Source organism: Oryzias melastigma, linkage group LG11, assembly GCF_002922805.2.
Source record: "Oryzias melastigma strain HK-1 linkage group LG11, ASM292280v2, whole genome shotgun sequence".
NCBI lineage: Eukaryota > Metazoa > Chordata > Actinopteri > Beloniformes > Adrianichthyidae > Oryzias > Oryzias melastigma.
This window is the reverse complement of record NC_050522.1, coordinates 15,024,833-15,042,331: the sequence shown is the minus strand read 5'-3', so window position 1 is coordinate 15,042,331 and position 17,499 is coordinate 15,024,833. Positions and strand designations below refer to the sequence as shown.

The window sequence follows — 17,499 nt, the reverse complement described above, 5'->3', positions numbered from 1 at the left end:
TTTCAATTAATGTAAAAAAAATCTTACATTAAAAATAACTGAAGGCATCATCATTTCACAGATTTGATTACATTTTCTGTGTAAAGAACGATTGAAGTAACTGATTTTTGTTCACTCATTGTTTTTTCTCTACTGATTTCTATTAAATTCTAGCTTTAATAACTGTTTTTGTCAGCCTTCTCATTGAGTTTGACCCAAATGAGTCCCCGATACAGGTACCTGTTGAAAAGAAATGGAAGGTTTTATGACTGCACTCTTAAAAGAAAGCAGAAATGTCCTGCTCATATATCATAAAGGAATTTAAACGCCACAAAAAGAAAATACACATCACAAACTCAATTTGATTACAGAAGGCTGGGTCGATCTGTGATATATTTGAAAATTGTAAAAAAAAAAAAAAAAATTAATTTACTTCTGAAAACCATTTGCTCCTCTCTGAGCGTTTGCTGCAAATCCGTCCCAAAAAGCTGGGATTAATGCATCCAAATGAAGTCAGGCAGCTTTACCTTAGGCCTGATGAGGATACCAGACGGATGCACTCACCTACTTTTTTGCCGGAGGGGCTTGAAAAAAAAAAAGTGGGTCAAATTCTGTCTGATGTGGTCTGCGAGCTCTACAAACCTTTGTCAAATTGTATATTATAGATGAGATTAAATCTGATATTATTTTATACATTTCAGCAGAACATGTGGAGTATCTTTTTTTGTTGTAATGTCTTACTGGTGACAAATCTGAATTCTCTTTCAAATATACAATATGTGTGTGACATTTAATCCCCAAACTGAAACATTTAAATCAAAGGAATAGGAATTATAATGTGTGGGTCTGATCACATCCTTGCTCCAACATGCAAGGAGGATTTTCCTGCACATGGAAGTGTTCACATGATTTAATTTAATCAGATTATTTAAAAAAAAACATTTGGTTAATCTGAAAGAAAAACAAAAGTGACCCACGATTGATGGAGAATTGAAGCCTGACGGCTTTCAGGCTTCAAAGAGCTGATTTTAAACCTAAAACATCCAGATAGGAGAGTTTGTGAGGCATTTCTTAAGAAACACATTTAAGTATGAATATTTTTAGTCATTAACAGTCTCTTCTGAGAACATTTTTGTAGAGTCCTTCAGCTCCACCTGCCGGAAAAATGACTGACATGGCTGTTCTGCCACCTTTTACCATTAAAACAGGAAACAAGACATCAGTCTATAATAAAAATCAGATACCAACAGTGTAATATTCCTGTAACAACAACCACTAAGGAAAATTGAGAGCCAAAACTCTTTTTTGTTTAATCCCAAATGGGATTACCCAGTTAAAACTCTTATATTTTAGAACTGAAAATGTAATAAGTCATCTCCTTTTAAAGCTCTCGATGCCTCTGACGGCGTGTTTACAGGCTTTAAACAAGCTGCGGTTAACACAGCTGTGGCTCACCCCTCAGCTTTATGTAACTATTAATACAAGAGAAACTCCATAGCTGAGCTGTTGCATAATATTGAAAGCAAATCCATCCATCACCTCCTGATGTTTCAGACTGAAGGTGCAAATCCAGATGTCTTCCTCCATTACATTTATTAAAGAGTAAAATTGCAGCTCTGACATGAGAGAAAGGAACACAGCAACTAAAAAAAAGTTAAAAAGGAAAGGACAAAGGTGTTCTTTTTTACTTTTTTTTATTAACATTGTGGGGAACAGCTCTACTGGGGCTGTGGCTGCTGATCGGGCATGCTCCTGATGATGTCAGAATCACCTGAACAAAGAGAACACCTGTCAGTACAATGTGAGGATACATACACATTTGCACTGGTTACAGTTAGAAAAATGAAGAGAAATGTTGCCAGCAGAGCATCATAAACTGTCTAGAAGACGGTTTAAAGTCGTGCTCTAACCGGTTTCACTCTAGCAAACCACTAGTCCTGGACTGGACCACGTAAACCAGCAGGTCCATCAGGCGCAAAAATTTGCAGACCAAACATACGTCAAAGTTTTAAATACAGTAATTGTTTTTATGTAATGTCAAACATGTTTTCTTTGTGCTGGGCTGAGATTGTTTTGATTATATAATGGCACATGATCAGGTAACGTGGATCATAGTCAAATCTGGACATAGATAAACAAAGATGGATCATAATTAAGCACACCAACTTACACAATCATAACTTTAAAAAAACACTTCAAACAAGACAGATGCAAGACTTTTATCACTTTTAGCCTTATGTTTAATGACAAGAACCTCCAAATGCCTCATGGTCCTGACTATGAGTTCATTATGGAGCCAAAACTTCAAGCCAAAGTTTCTATAAATTCTGAATGAGCTTGACAGACATTTGATCTGCACGAGGAGTAGAGATGACGTGGGTACTCACCGGGGTCAATAATCGCCAGTGTGCACACCCTGTAGTACTTGCCGCAGGCTGTGCCAAGCTCAATGTTGTTTCCACTGTAGTGGTGGACACCAGTCTTGGCCAGCATGGCGTAGTACTCAATCTCAGATTTTCTAATCAGGGAAGAGACAAAATAAAGATAGAAATCAAAGCTACAGGCAGCAGATTTAGGAAAACAGTAAAATACACGGTCAAAATAAATAAAGGTTTGCTTTTTTATTCACATGAAATAACTGTATGATTAAATGTGTCAAATAAAAAGACTGAATGGTGTTTGTACAAATATATTCTTAGATTAATTTGATTCATTTCAGCAACACAGTCTGCATATATCACTAAATCACGAACAATGTCAAGTATAAAAATAAAGTTGGACATATTCACTCCTTGCTGGTCCACTAAAAAAGGAATAGGCTGAAGGTCTGACCCATTACACCAACTTTAATTATATTTCTGTCCACCTAAATAGCTTTGGTCAAAACTAAATATTTCTTAGAGACAGATTTTAGTGAAGGTTATCCTTTTTTCCCTCAGAAAATGTTTCACATACAAAATAAAAACTACATTTTCGCACCTAAATTTATGTTTTGAAGTTATTCTGCACATTTATTCCACATGTTTACGGCTTCAACCAAAATAAAATTAATTTTTAAATATGTTCTTAGATATATATTTTACCCTTAGGATTATAGTTATACTTTCAAATACAAAATGTTTGTGTTAAAAAAGAACAAATTGTCCTTTGGCTTGATTGTAATGGAAGTAAAGATACAAAAGGGGAGGAGTCCAGGTTGATTAGTTTATGAGGCACAGGTACCAACTATAAAGCTAGAATTAAAAAAGTAACTATTTGTACTTAATTTTCTAAACACATTAAGCCAATGCTGAACCTTTTCTTGACCCCTCGACCCACAGGAAGGGTAACCCCGAGCTTGCTGCATCTGGTCTGGCTACGGTGCGAACGCCGGAGCGGTCTAGCTACGGCAGATGACTCACATTGGATGGCTGCAGCCACAGACTCTGCCGCCGACCTCGAGAAACTCAGAACTCCCGTAGGTTCACATGATAACTCGCCATTTATATAGGAAGTACTGGTAAACAAACCCCAATTCCACCATGAATTTGAATTATATTCACAACACTTCTATGTCTTTGTCTTCGTACAATGAGTAAGCATGCAACTTTTTTTTCATACTTTTGTCTTATATAGGCTTAAATGTACATATTGGACTGTGTTACACGTATTGTGTAACAAGTAGGGGAGACCAATATCGATATTAATGTATTTTTTGTAATTAAAAAATTGAAATAAATATATTATAGTCTACCTAAAACCCACAATTTAGCTATAACATTTTAAATACATATTTTTCACATTCTATATAGCGTAAAACTCAAACTTTGTGGATTTTTTGGGTGGTTACATGTTGATTAAATCTGGCAACAAGTACCTAAGAATTTCCTCCAGTGTTTTTGTTCCATATTTTAGGTGTGCAGCTAAACAGGCCTACAAATAATTCCCTAATCACGCTGCAAATTTAGCCGAGTTTGTGTTCTTCATAGATGTGCAGAATAAGGATTACATTAATAATATCAATAGTGCTTGTTATCTGTGGGTACCTGAGTGCAGGGCAGTTGTTGGCCAGGATAACCAGCTTAGCTTTTCCCTGACGGATCATCTTCTGGGACTGTTTGTAACCCAGGACGTACTTTCCACTCTTCATCACCAGCTGGAGGCGAGAGTTGATGGACTCCATGGACTTTTTCTAAATGATCACAAAGTTAAACATTCAGTGATTGATGAGACAACTTTGGAAAAACAACAGAAGCCCCCCCATCACAAATATAAAGAGCCAACTACGCGTTAATAAATCTGGAATACTTGTTTCAACATTGAGATTTTAAGCTAATTTAGCCAAATGTTTCTCATTGAATAAGCATGCACTAGTAACATAGTCGCCTAGTTATAATTGAATATTGCATATAATGTAACAATTTATGCTAACACTTTGTCATAAATCTTCTATCATCTAAAATAAATACGTTTTTAGATAGGAAGCTACGATGCTAACTAGTAGGCCTTAAAAGACACACGGCTCCACGTGAAGCCGCATAGCCCGCTACAGCGTGTGCGCTCCGGCCCGAGCCACTTCCACTTACCGTCTTCTTTGCGGCCACCATGTTTGCGGTTTAGTCAGGACCAGTCAACCTGCGGGTACAGGAGGGTTAAGAAAACCAAATAAGCTCAAAACTGCGAAGAAATGTCCAGGAAATCTGAAGTTTTAATGAAAAATCCAGAGCTCGACTTACGTTAAGTTAACTCCAATATGGCCCCGTAGCGAAAGGAAGTCCCATGGTGCTTTGCGGCGAAATCAGTCTGTGAGCATGCGCAATTCGCTACAACGCAGGGTGTATTTTCTTAAGTTTGAGCAGTGTTTTAAATTATTTACCATTCAACAAGAGCTCTTTGAACAAAGTTTTTTGTTGCTTTTATTTTAAATGATTAATACAATTATATTTATACTAAGATGAAATCATTTGTAAACATGCTGTTAAAAGAAACTATAAAATAATTAATCTCTAAATACAGTAATCTTCAAAGTCAACAATCTTACTTATAAATAGTGTAAATTTAAAGTATTTGTTAATGGAAAAAATTGCATATACTTGGACATAAAAGGGGGAGAGATATTTGTAGAAAGTAAATTCTTTAAAAAACAAAATAAGTTATTTGGTGGGAAAAGCCCAATCAAAGACATTTTAAATGAAACATCTTATTCTTTTTAAAGTTATGTAGGACTTTTGCTGATATTTACTCTTCAGAAAAAAAGGGAGAGAGTTTGTTATGATTGGAGCACCTGTGTTTCCCTAAGCAAAAAGTAGTAGGGATGTTTATTTTATTATGTATACTGGGTATTTGTATAAGTAGACCTTGTATAGTAAGTATACAAACTGATGAAAGATGATGATGATGAAACTGAATACTTTTCCAGATTAAATAGGAACATTTTAAGTTCACAATATATAGATATTATATTAAAAGTAAACTATATATAAAACAGCATGTAAGTACACTTACAGTACAGTACACTTAGCAAAAAGTACCGGTAGATTATTTATGTAAGCATAATTAGTCAAGGCTAAAAATGAAGCAGTATACTTGAAGCAAAGTATTGCATAGGCCTACTATGTTTATAGTATACTATCTATTAGTCTGAAGAAACATTCAGTTAGTTTACTTCCTACATGTGAATGGTCTCCAGTATACTTGATATATTTACACTAAGGGTAAGATTTATTGTAAAACACATTTGTTTAAAATAAAATGTATTGGGCATTTAAAATTGTTGTTATTATTATTATGTAAAACACAAAAATAGACAATAGTTTGATAAATGCAACACATGTAAAAAAAAATGTTTTTTTTTTTCTTTTTTTATCCTCCCCAACAAGTTGACATTTCTTTCTGAGTCAAGCGATTCATGTGCATCGGACAGAAAAAAAAAAAAAACTCCAACCGCTCAAAAAGTCGGATCTACAACAACAGAATGGTCAATGACTTCCTTGCTTACAGACACGCGCGTGCGTGACGTCATCAGCGCAGTGAGAGGCAGCGTCTCTCTGCGGGCTCCGGCACTCCTCTGCGGTATCAGGCAGGATGGGATGCTCCACCAGCTCTCAAACTACAGCGGTTGATACAACTCTACCAAAACCAGAAGAAAGTAACGGTGCCAGCACTACTGGTGAGTCTTTTTTCATTAAAAGACGAAATACATAGATTTTTTTAAATACTTTATTTATAGCAGTGTTACAGTTATGCTATAGTTCATTAAAAACACTTTCAATTGAATGTACAAAACACTGTGAAATTATCTATATATATACACGTATATAAAACCACCCTTTTATTAAATAATAGATACTGCTTAAAGTTTAAGAAATGCTATTAATAGCCTCCATCAACTCCTGTTGAAAGTCCCCCTTTTGGGAGCCGTATTGTCTCTCCAGCATGGCTGCAATTATCGCACTCAGATAAGGATAATTGGGAGACTTGTTATTGTATTCCCCAGTTCATTAGTTGGGATATTTTCTTTCAATCAGCATTTCCACAGGATTAGAAAGTTTACTGTCATTATTTAACCGCAGTTCCTGGCTGTGTCCTTCCCCAAGTGGGACACCGGAGCAGCTTTGGTGTCAGTCTTCAGTTTCAGGTGGAAACTGAGAGGCTGCTTTGAACACTTTTTCTGTTGTAGTGGGGTCAGAGATGACCTGCAGTTGGTAAGACGTAGTGCTTGTTTCGCAGAAAAGTTCTACCTTTTTTCTTTAATTTGATATTTTGCAGAAAAGTAGAAGAAATAGCAAATTATGTGTGATATTTCCACAAAAAGTGACCAAATGAATTAAATTTTTACACATCGACTTTATCAGCTGAATGACACTGAGCAGCATTCCTGTCGCACTGGTATCACTGTCTTAGAGGTCAAGTAGATATTTGTCAGGATGTTTTGCTTTTTTTGTGCTATGTACTTCCCTAGATTGTGTCCCCTTCAAGAGACACTTATTAACCTAAAGTTCAGTCACTTCAGAATTCATTTGGCACACTCAATTTCCCAAACATCAACTTCACTGAAGCCTATTTAAAAAAAATACTATTTGAACACTTCTTTTTTTAAAAAAAAAAAACTTTAAAGCTCAAACTTTTGAAATCCATGCAAATATACTTCAATGCAAATAGTTTCCCCCAAAAAAGTCTACAAGGAAGCGAGGTAAGATGAAACTAGAAACACAGCAACGTGCTCACAGGGCTGTGAACTATGAGCAGAAGGTTAATGTTTGCTAAAAACAGCTTTTTTAAAACATGTTATTATTTAACTTTTTGAATAAAAATCTTAGCAACAAAACATAATTCATGGAGGTAATAGTGGAATTGGGTCAACAAGTGTGAGTGTTCTTTGCATGCTTTACTTCCTATATAAGATTTAAATATCCAAATTTACTTTAACTTAGAATACATATATTTTTCTTTATAAATCCATTTTGAAATTCATGTCATAAGCTATTGGGAATGAACCGTGAGAAAACTCTTCCTGCTAGTTTAAGATGAAGTCAGGCATGCAAATCTCCTTTAAAGTTGGCAGTAAAAACATTGTAAACAATCAAGCATCAAACGTAACTAAAGTGTTTATTTCTCACGCATCGGTTTTACTTGTGTAGTCACCTGTGTTGCCATGATTTAAAATGTGTGCTGGTCAAACGGGACATCTAAAACAAAACATTTGATATAGAAAACAATTGAAACTAAAGAATGCTTTTACAGAGAATAAAATATAACAAGGGTTTTGGACGAATGTTATCATTACTCACTATTTAGTGCACAACATAATGCGTTCACCATTTTGTAGAGTTGTCTGAATCTACAAAGTCTTTTTTTTGTTATTATAAACATTTTAAGAGGTTTTTATTATTAGCATCTGAAGACTTGGGGTGTGTTGACTGTATAAAAGAACTGGAGAGAGCAGGTGTGAAGTCACCCATAGAAAATACCTTATTTCCAGCTCCAGCGAAATGAAATCAATTTAGTTGCTATTTTCCAAGATACGGGCGTCGCCATGTTGGAGCCAGACGACAGTGATTGGTCCGAGTCGGTCTGAGTCAACGTTTCTATGGCAACTGGCTATCGCCAATCTGGAGTAAAGTTTTTCCAAGTAAACACCTGTCAACCAAACGTTTGAGGTGGGGGGGCAGTAGTACCACATGCTTTTACTGAGGCATCTGATTGGTCAGTTTATACCTTGAATAACTTGTAATACAGAAAAAATAAAATGAAATAAAATGTAGGATTTGCAAGAAGATGTTAAGACAAATGTATCAAAACAAGAATGGCTATTCTGACAAATAGAATTACTGAGTAATATTTGCTTATTTCTCAATAGACGTTTATGGGATTTTGGCTTCTTGGATAGTAGATTGCTGAAAATAGGCCACAGTGAAATGTTTTAGAAAAATTTTTATGGTCAAAAAGTATTTTAATTGCTTTTTTTATAAAACATCGAAGTATTTATTGCTTTTTTCTTCGGGAAACCTGTGATGTCATATTTGCCATTAAAAAAATACTTAGCATGGTGCCCAAATTGCTCTTAAAATGCAGGGCACTAGTCAAGGAGTATATAGCCATCTAGATATTCTACTATTGATTCAGTCTTTTTTCAAACTTCAAAGTGGATAAAAGACAGATGTTTTTACTTTTTCATGCATACGTAATATTTTTAGTATTTTAGCAAATACAAATGTAGTTCTTTTCTTATAAAAGTGATTTTCTGTTTAAATTGTATCACAAATTTCTTCCCAAAAGGAGCAGCCAACGAGAATGGAAAAGTAGCTGAAGACACTGAAACTCTCCCAGACCAGACGCCCACAGAAGGTGGTGGTACGAAGCCGGACGGCGAACCTGCTGTAATAGCCACATCTGCGGACAGCAGTCAAGCAACCCCACCAGCAGGAGAGGATTCTCAGCCTTCAGCAGATAGTCCACCAGCCGAACCCCCAGCAGAAGCCCCAGCAGAAGCACCAGCAGCAAGCTCCCCAGAGGCTCCAGCTCCTGAGCAAGGTGGGCTCGGTTAACCCTAAATAATCATTCCATATTTGTTACACGTATTTCTGAGACCCCTATCTCATTAGCATGATCCAAACTTCTCTTAAAAAGCCATTCTATATAACTTAGTCCATGTTCTCTTCCCTGTAGTTCATCATCATTCCACTAGGGGCACTAGAAGGGCTCTTTCTGCTCAGTTCAAAATGGCGGCCTCCATGAAATCTCAAAAACACTTTTGGCGGGAAAACGTTCAGATAATTTTTAAATCTTTATAGTAAGAATAGTTTAAATATTGTTAATGATTTTTTTAAATAACCACTTGCTGTAAATAAAAATGCAAAAATTGTCAATAAATAGTTCTTTACTGTACAGTTAAACCATGTTAAAAATCTGTGTCAAATTTCAGACTATGGGTAGATAAGGTCCCTTTTTTCTTAAAATTATGTCAATATAGCACTTTAAACTGACATTGTCGTGAACAAAAACTTACTAAATTACCCAAAGTATCATAAAAATATATTGCAACAATTTTTATGTGGATTTCATCAATTTTATGTGGATTTCATCACAGAGTTTAACAAATATCTTAATTAAAAAAAAGTTAATTTTCTGTAAGTTTTTTGCGGTTGTGGGCTTTAAAGGGGTAATACATTTCACTCAAAAATCAGTCAATATATTTTTTGTGCTTTAGCCCTTAAACTGTAAAAATCAGGAAACTTTTTGTTCAATTTTTATTTAAAAAAATCATCAATTTCATGCTGTCCAGTAAGTTCCCTGGAAATAAAAACTGTTTTTTGGCTTTAAAGGCCTCATCTTAATTATGCACAATATTTTCAACGCAAATTACTCCCAGAATGCAAATCTACAAAGACAAACGATCGTGACAGGTACGGTTCCGACTTCATGGGGGTTATAAATGCAGATAAGGATGTGGAGGCCATCCTTGTATCTGCAGGGTTCAGACCTTAGTGGTAAAGCTGGTCAACATCCTCAGTAAGGTTTTTTTCCACTGACAAGCGGTAACCTGAGCAATCCTTACTTTGCTCAGCTACAGATTGTCCCTTCCGCCTACCTCTTGACCTTCCCTCATGGCAGTAACTAGGCTGTATCTAACAACACGACTTGAGTCAAGCATTTAATGAACACACCAGGGGGTCCACTGGTATGTGTTTCTAAACCTAATTATGTCATCGTATAAAAAACTGTCTTCAGATTCTGTCTAATTTAATTAATCATCCTCATGATGAGCAAAAAAAAAAACTAAAGCATTTAAATTAGGTTTCTTGCACTTTTAGTTTTAATTCAAATACGATATTTATATCAGTCCACCAACAGTATTTAGCAACCACTAATATTTAGTCAGACATACTGAAGGTCCTATCTGACCATACTGGTCAAAGTCGCATAAGGATGTGCTGCACATCTGTCATACACCAACAGTCCAGTCCAGCCTTTTGCTGCTATCTGTTCATTTAGTGCTTCGTGATGCAAATGACGACTAACCCAAATGTCTGTGAGGTCAGATCCTAATTTACCTTTTTTGCCAATGCAAAGTGACTGTCACTGTGTTAAAACAAAGGCAGTAAGTAGAAGCAGAAGACACAGCAATCTTGGGTCTTGTCCCAGCTTATTTAGAGAAATTCAAAGTAAAATTCAGATAATTGATATTTATAGGGAGTTTTAGGTAAGTGAGGAAGAATTATTTGGAAAGATTGTGCACTTCCATTTTTAGATGAGTTTCTTCAACAACACCGTTGAGGCAAAAAGAAAGGAAAGCCATTTTGATGTTGTGGTGTCCTTGAAGCTGCAGACAAAACAGTAATGAAGGAAGATTAGAAACAGACACTATTTCACACAAACCAAGCTCACACATTCCATTCCCAAATTTAATGCCAACCAGGAATGATTAAATGTTGCCGTTCCTTCAGAGACCACTGGAAGCAGGTTGCAGAAGAAGCAATTCATGGAAAAAAGTCCAACGATTAACCTAAAATAAACATACATTCTGTTTGGGGCAGCCGTAGTGCAGAGGTAAAGTGGTTAGCCTCTGATCTGAAGATTACAAGTTCGGGTAAGACATTAAACCTCACATTGCTCCTGGTGGTTAGGCCTATAGGTGTTTGGAAGCAGAATGTGTGAATGAGCCTGTGACTGTAAAGCAGTCTTTATAGAATGTAGTATCACACTAGATAAGTATTTGCCATTTACCTTATCAGAAACTTTTTAGGGTCTCTTGCTTTGTTTATTATTCATATCAACAGTGGATGACAAATTTTTAAATGAGCAGTTTTAGTTAGGGGACATGGTTTTTGATTGGCCAAAAAGGTTGAAAGCCCAAAAAGGCTTTCAACTTTATTTTGCCCCGCCTATTTTCAGAAGAATTGGGCAAATAAAACTACAGTAATTTAATTTTTTACCATACAGTGTTTATATGTCTATGACACAAATGCAACCAGTCAGCAATATATTAAAAAAAGCTGTTTGGGTGTAAAGTCATTAGACAAGTTTGGATAACGACACCGATTTGGATCATTTCTTCATATAAAAGAACATTGGGGTGTTTTCATTGCTAATCTGCTTATTTAGCTGGTTATGGCGTGCACTTGCCACTCCTCTTCAGTACATACACAAATTCTGCTTTCCAATTTGCTCAGTAAATTACTTTGATTTGATTATGCATATTACTTTCCGTAACATCCCATTGTGTAAGATGCTTTAAATGTGGTAAAACATTGTTTGCAGCTTTAGCTCCACTTCCTCTGACCTGTAACAGAATCCAAATCCTTTCTCTCTTCCTGATTTTGACCCCGGTGGCCTCCGACCGGACTCATCCTCAGATCAAGCTGGAGCACAGTTGTGTTTCGCTGTTCTGCGAACAGCATGCTCATCGCTAACTCTTTGTTGTCTGTGGTCTTACTGAGGTGCAATCTGAGTCCATTGAGAAACCAGAGCACGGCGACACATTGGGCTTCCACCATGTCAGGTGGTGCCGGCTTTTAACAGCCAAGGGAGTCAAGGGGATCGAGTGTCGCTCAAGCAGAGCTAAATCAGCATCTGATCCCTTTATTACTTTAAAGTTCTTTTTTTGAAACAAACAACTGAAAATGTGTGATATCTAAGGCCTCTCAGAAATGTCACAATTCTTACTCTGTTTGCAGATTTTCAGTAAAAATTCTGACAATGGGGTAAACAAGTAAGAGCAGTTTACCAAGAATTACTTCAGAAAAAAATTCTAGTCATTCTAGTCATGTTTTACTAAATTAAAACCATTAAGAAAACTTCCTTGATGAGGTTACTTTTTTTGCAATACAGAAAATAGAAATTTCTTTCTTGATACAAGGATCTTTTTACCTTTTTAAGATTCAGTTTTGCAGATCTGATTCAAACGAGTGAATCTCAACTTAATCCAAGTTGAATCACTGCAGAACTGACCCACATTAATCTAGGTTTGAGATACTTCTGTAAAAATATAGGTCAGATGTCAAATATATGAAAGTTCACTTAGATTAGATATTTTTAAAGCATTCCCAGTGCTCTTTATGTCGTTTTTAGACAATAAAAAAAAAAATCTGGGTCGTTTTTCAAGACATAGTTTCTGCAGAGTGGCAGTAGTTCATTAGAAATTCACCTCTGAGTTGTGGGTGCAGAGCAACCACACTGTAAATATTTAAATAAACAAATACTCAGAAATTGAGCTTAATTTTCTTTATTTATGCCCTCACATCATTAGAAAAAATGCCACAAGAATGTGTCAAAAACACTATTTTCATTGGTCTTTAAGAATTTGAGTGAAAATTCTATGTCTTAAAATGTTCTCAAAATGTTGTGAGCTCCGTGAATAGAGTCATTAAATGATCAACTGATAATCACTTCTCCACAACTCATCTGTATGATTCTCCCTCTAGAAGCTGCTGCGACAGACTCAGAGACAAAAGGAGAGGAGGCACCAGGTGAGCAGCTCTTCATTTTTACATCACGATCCTCAAAATGATATTTTTTACATCTTATTTTCTGTTTCCAGATTCCAGCCAGTGAAGCATGGCATTCCACTGAGGAATCGCTCCTTCTGTCTGCGTGTATGACATGACTGTGCATGAATGTGTGATAGATACTGTCTTGTTGCCATGAAGCTGACTCTGTTGAGCAGCTCTTCAGTCACCGCTGTGCCTTTTTCCCCCTGATGGAGTAAGCTGTACATGGATCTGCTGCACTTAGTGGGCGTGTTTTATTTTGATAGCATATCTAAAAAAAAAGAGATTGGATTATCAATAGAAATGTCTATTTATTGACTGAAATGCGTAAACTGTTCCTTTGAGATTTATTTCTGACTTTTCTGTATTTTAATAAAAGCCAAACGCCAAAGTTTATTTTAGTTCTATTAGTTTTAGCTGGTGTGCTTTGATTTTATGATTGTATTTGTAATAAGGATAGTCCACAAAAAGGTGTAAGTGCTGTCCATTTAATTTATTTGCTTAATTTCTGATGATTTCTCTGAGGTTAACAAACCTTGAATCAGAAAACTGAATAAAGCGCAGCACTTAAACAATGTTTAACAAGTGCTTTTCTTTGGGGTCCGTTTTGAACTAGTGAGCATTCAAATCTTGGTTTACTTATTACTGCAACCACTTACTTGATAGGAAACTATCTTGGAGACAATACTCTGTGCTTAAAGTTGGAGGCTAATTTAATAAAAAGTGTTTAATGGTGCAAAAAAATAAAAACCCCACATCTAAAAATGAGGCTACAGCTTGTTTGCGATGTGGTCGGCTAGTCAGGAATCAGAGATCGGACCCAGGACAGCAATCGCCTCGATTTCCACCAGAGCGCCCTAAAGGACACAGAGAACAACGTTGTGTTTTCGTGACTTTTTATCTGCTTCCAACAAATATTTTCACCTTTTTTTGACATAAAACTAACAAGCAGACTGCTTAATGTGTACTCTAACTGACTTTGTACTGGCGTTAATGTGAGATTATTGAACCCCATTGCAGGTAAAATGGGGCACAAATAGAACTTATCTACACTTAATTGACTAAAGCTTGATTTTTTTTTAAACAATCGAAAAAAGAAAAATAAATTCCAACCAGACCTGATTTATTTAAGGTCCTAAACATGTAAAATCTCATGTAATGTGATAAGATCTAAACTGTTACATTGCATTTCTTCATTTTTATGTTAATAACATCTGATACATGTGGAATTCTTTCCTAGAGGAGAAGATGACTTCAAAAATGCTGACATTATGAGCATCCGTGTTTACTTCTGTAAAAATTCTGTGCTTAATTTGACGTTTTTTTTTACTCTCTTTGAACAACAAAGCAAAATAAATTGAACAATGTAAATGTCTACACACCAGCTGGTAAAGTTGAATTTATTTTATAAATTAATTTATAAATATGTTTATCTCCTCCCCCAAAATCAACAATGGACACAAAACTCACAGAAAACAAACTGTAGAAAAGTTGCCTTTAGATTAATGCAGACGTTATTTGTACTCACTCTGGGTAAAGCAGCGACTTGGTAAGCAGCTCTGGCAGGAAAGTTACTGCTGAAAACTGAGAAAAAAGTAACTGTTTATGTACGTCTTTAAAATGCATCATACATAAAAATAATCTTTATAATTATTCAGCAAACTACATAAAAATATCATTTTTATATACAAAGGAAGGTATAATTTTATATTTAAAGTGTATCTATTTGTATCAATTCAAATCAGCAGTTTCCTCAAAATATTAAAACGTAAAAAGCCCCAAATTTATGGATTATTGCGTATCAATTTGTTTGTTGCAACTGCCTAGGCCTCAAAAGCAACAACTTTCAATTATATAAAAAAGATTATAATTGACACCAGATGGCTACATTTTATTTTTAAAAATGTACTTTTAAAATATAGAATATGCATGATTTGATGCATACAAAAGTAGTTCAGATTTTTCAAAAATAATATTAATTTTTAAAATAATAAAGGTTTTTGTCTTTCAATAAGAATGGAAAAAAAACATAAGCTTAAAACATTTTTGAAACTGAAATCCACTAAAAAACATGTATGAAACAGCAAACACATGGTTTCCATTCCTTCTCCAGAGTCAGAGAAAGTTCCCTTGCTTGTGCGGAGACAGGAGCTGAGGCTTGTAAAGGTATTCCACTGAGCAGCAGTGCTTGCTGGGAAAGCTTAGGTTCCATCTGTGTACCTGTGCAGCGGTGTCTGCTTACAACCCACTGGACACTGCAGCATCCATTACACCTGACTGCTGTGATCAGGAAGGATAAGCCTGGACTCACCGCTCTACTCAAGCATCGGAGAAAGACACGCACTATTCTTAATTTCTGTCAGGAGAAATCTGAAGAAACCAGACAATTTTAACTTCCAAAAATAGTTAAAATAAATTAAAAATTTATATTATTATTCACTTTTTTTGGTATTTCTGAAACTTTACCTTTAAAAATCATAGACAATTTTCTTTAAATAAATCCAGATCACATTTTTAAGTGAATTAATTGTAACTTTTAAAAGATACACACAAAGATTTTTATGCTGCTTTGTGTAATAAGGTGATTTGATTTTTCTGATCAAAGTTACACTTAAAGTTAGTTTCATTGATGCTAACCTGTTTACTATTTAAAGATGTGTCCTGTACTTTCAGATTAAAGATTTGTAAAAAGTGCCTGAAGTTTTCTAAACATAAATTGGTTTAATAGATATTCTAAAAATCTGGACTAAAAGTTGCCTCCATGTGAAAATCCTGTCGAATAGTAACTCGTAACACTCAAAATAATGGAAAGTAAAGACTTGGCTTTCAGTTAAAGAATAAAACATTTTAAATATTCGACAGCATAGGTAACAGCTGAAAGGTGTAGCTAGTTTGAGATTAATGATCAACTCTAATGAAAATAAAATAAATTAAAAAGTGGGCTTACATGAAGAGTAGACCTCATTGACACTGTTGAAGTCATTTATGTCCTTAAGCAGCACAGTGGTCTTCACAACTAAAAATAAAAAGTTTTAAAATGTAAGCGTTATAAATAATAAATGAATAAAGATGCAGCATAAACATCTCACCGTTGTTGTAGCTGCAACCCGCAGCTTTGAGGATTTCTCCCATATTAGTCAGAGCCTGATTAAGAAAGAAAAAGTCAGTCAAAAAAAATTTTTTCAGCCCAAATGAAACCCAAATACACATTTTAAATAAGTTAAACTACAAATTATGCTTTTTAAGGACTCTAATGAAGGATAATGGATAAATCAATAACAACAATCTCAGTTTTCCACTAGTTTTACCAAATAACCTAAAGCAATAAATTAACAGGTGCATGATATTTCACAAAAAAAGTATTTTAAATGTAGGCATCTCTAAACCTGTTTAGTCTGTGCTTGAACTCCTCCCTCCACCAGCTGACCAGTGACCACATCCATTCCAATCTGACCAGAAATGTACATGGTTCTGTCCACCAGCACCCCCTGGCTGTGGAAGCAGGGAAACACAGGCACAGAAGTTCCAAAAAATATACAAGTAACACTGGAAAAGTATAAACGTGTTTATATTTTGACATCAATTCAAAATGTTGTATCCATTTAATCAAAAATATATATATTTGCTTTACAATAATTTATTTAATGCGGAAATCTGTTTAACAGGGTAGTAAAAGTGTGTAAATGTAACTTTTACATTAAAAACTAACAGTAAAAATGATGTTGTAGCCTAAAACTAATACAAGAAAATACAGAAAATTGTACCTGTGGATTTCATAGATTTATAATGCTTTTTAAATGAACATAGATTTGATTCAATAATCTTAGCAAGTCTATATCAAAGAGGAACCTTTACGCAGAGATAAAAATGTACATTAAATTAATTTAAGAAACATAAACAAAGCCATAAAGTCAACACAAGTTTAAAAATAAAATTCTAAACATATGCTGATCCAACAACTTTAGTTTTACCCCAGGAAAGTGCATACTTCCACTTGATTTATTGAGTTTTTTCTTCTTTTATTGCCACAGAGAATCAATCAGGTTATAAATCCTTACCTGTAAATTCCATGTCTAATAGGAGCTTTAGGTGTGAAAATAATATGTCGTTTAATGGTTGCCATTTCAACACTGCTCTGTTAAAAGTGAACCCTCTGGACTTTATTCTGCGTTCAAGGCCAACAGAAGTTCAGTGAACAGAAAGACCCGCCTCTGCTCAAACATGGAGCTCTCTTTCATTTACTTTTGGCTCTTTACCTGTATGGACCAATCGCTGCCGGAGCTGAAGCGGTGTAAATGAATTTCCTGTTGACTGCAGACATGTTTAGAAATGCAAAAGTTATAGTTTGTACTTTTCCAGTGAAAACGGCGGAGCAGCGGGTACGGTTAATGAGTTGACTGATCTACGAGCTGGACTTTGGAGAATGGAGATACGGGCTGGAAAAGAAGGTGGTAGCCGTTGACGCATGCGCAATGTGTGTTTCAAATTCCTGGAGGATTTTCGACAGGATTCAACGGTTTACGGTACTAAAGGAAAAAAAAATGGAAATGTT

The 17,499-nt window shown here is 35.3% G+C and overlaps 3 protein-coding genes across 5 annotated transcripts; 1 reads left to right on the top strand and 2 right to left on the bottom strand.

The window, feature by feature from the left end:
• Positions 1–1,656: 1,656 nt before the first annotated feature.
• On the bottom strand, positions 1,657–4,781 carry rpl30 (ribosomal protein L30). The gene is made up of 5 exons (XM_024261057.2): positions 4,695–4,781; positions 4,545–4,593; positions 4,005–4,150; positions 2,367–2,497; positions 1,657–1,750 (listed from the first exon to the last, which is right to left on the bottom strand). Exons 2-5 carry the CDS (start codon positions 4,563–4,565, stop codon positions 1,698–1,700), a joined length of 351 nt encoding a protein of 116 aa, XP_024116825.1. The 5' UTR covers positions 4,566–4,593; positions 4,695–4,781; the 3' UTR covers positions 1,657–1,697.
• Positions 4,782–5,491: 710 nt separating this feature from the next.
• On the top strand, positions 5,492–13,229 carry si:dkey-284p5.3 (uncharacterized protein LOC557830 homolog). Of its 2 annotated transcripts, XM_024261040.2 has the most exons (4): positions 5,492–6,127; positions 8,737–8,991; positions 12,882–12,926; positions 12,998–13,229. In XM_024261040.2, exons 1-4 carry the CDS (start codon positions 6,043–6,045, stop codon positions 13,009–13,011), a joined length of 399 nt encoding a protein of 132 aa, XP_024116808.1. In that variant the 5' UTR covers positions 5,492–6,042; the 3' UTR covers positions 13,012–13,229. The 2 variants fall into 2 exon arrangements, with proteins under 2 accessions (XP_024116808.1, XP_024116802.1); XM_024261034.2 differs by having other exon boundaries at positions 5,493–6,127; positions 12,882–13,229.
• A 192-nt stretch (positions 13,230–13,421) lies between these two features.
• On the bottom strand, positions 13,422–17,407 carry rida (reactive intermediate imine deaminase A homolog). 2 transcript variants are annotated; one of them, XM_024261046.2, is made up of 6 exons: positions 17,204–17,407; positions 16,334–16,439; positions 16,037–16,091; positions 15,895–15,963; positions 14,476–14,531; positions 13,422–13,804 (listed from the first exon to the last, which is right to left on the bottom strand). In XM_024261046.2, the coding sequence occupies exons 1-6, from the start codon at positions 17,266–17,268 to the stop codon at positions 13,748–13,750; spliced, it is 408 nt and encodes a 135-aa protein (XP_024116814.1). In that variant the 5' UTR covers positions 17,269–17,407; the 3' UTR covers positions 13,422–13,747. The 2 variants fall into 2 exon arrangements, with proteins under 2 accessions (XP_024116814.1, XP_024116819.1); XM_024261051.2 differs by lacking the exon at positions 17,204–17,407 and adding an exon at positions 17,006–17,162.
• Positions 17,408–17,499: the final 92 nt, after the last annotated feature.

What these genes read in the sequence shown, in the direction of transcription:
- rpl30 (XM_024261057.2), bottom strand. Translation starts at nt 4,565, where the DNA reads ATGGTGGCCGCAAAGAAGACG. An exon ending in AACAACTGCCCTGCACTCAG is followed by an intron (nt 2,498 to 4,004) that starts GTACCCACAGAT and finishes TTCCCTGATTAG; the next exon opens with AAAATCTGAGATTGAGTACT. An exon ending in ACTGGCGATTATTGACCCCG is followed by an intron (nt 1,751 to 2,366) that starts GTGAGTACCCAC and finishes CTCTTTGTTCAG; the next exon opens with GTGATTCTGACATCATCAGG.
- si:dkey-284p5.3 (XM_024261034.2), top strand. Translation starts at nt 6,043, where the DNA reads ATGGGATGCTCCACCAGCTCTCAAACTACAGCGGTTGATACAACTCTA. An exon ending in TAACGGTGCCAGCACTACTG is followed by an intron (nt 6,128 to 8,736) that starts GTGAGTCTTTTT and finishes TCTTCCCAAAAG; the next exon opens with GAGCAGCCAACGAGAATGGA. An exon ending in GGCTCCAGCTCCTGAGCAAG is followed by an intron (nt 8,992 to 12,881) that starts GTGGGCTCGGTT and finishes TTCTCCCTCTAG; the next exon opens with AAGCTGCTGCGACAGACTCA.
- rida (XM_024261046.2), bottom strand. Translation starts at nt 17,268, where the DNA reads ATGTCTGCAGTCAACAGGAAATTCATTTACACCGCTTCAGCTCCGGCA. An exon ending in GGGTTGCAGCTACAACAACG is followed by an intron (nt 15,964 to 16,036) that starts GTGAGATGTTTA and finishes TTTTATTTTTAG; the next exon opens with TTGTGAAGACCACTGTGCTG. An exon ending in AAGTCGCTGCTTTACCCAGA is followed by an intron (nt 13,805 to 14,475) that starts GTGAGTACAAAT and finishes TGTGTCCTTTAG; the next exon opens with GGCGCTCTGGTGGAAATCGA.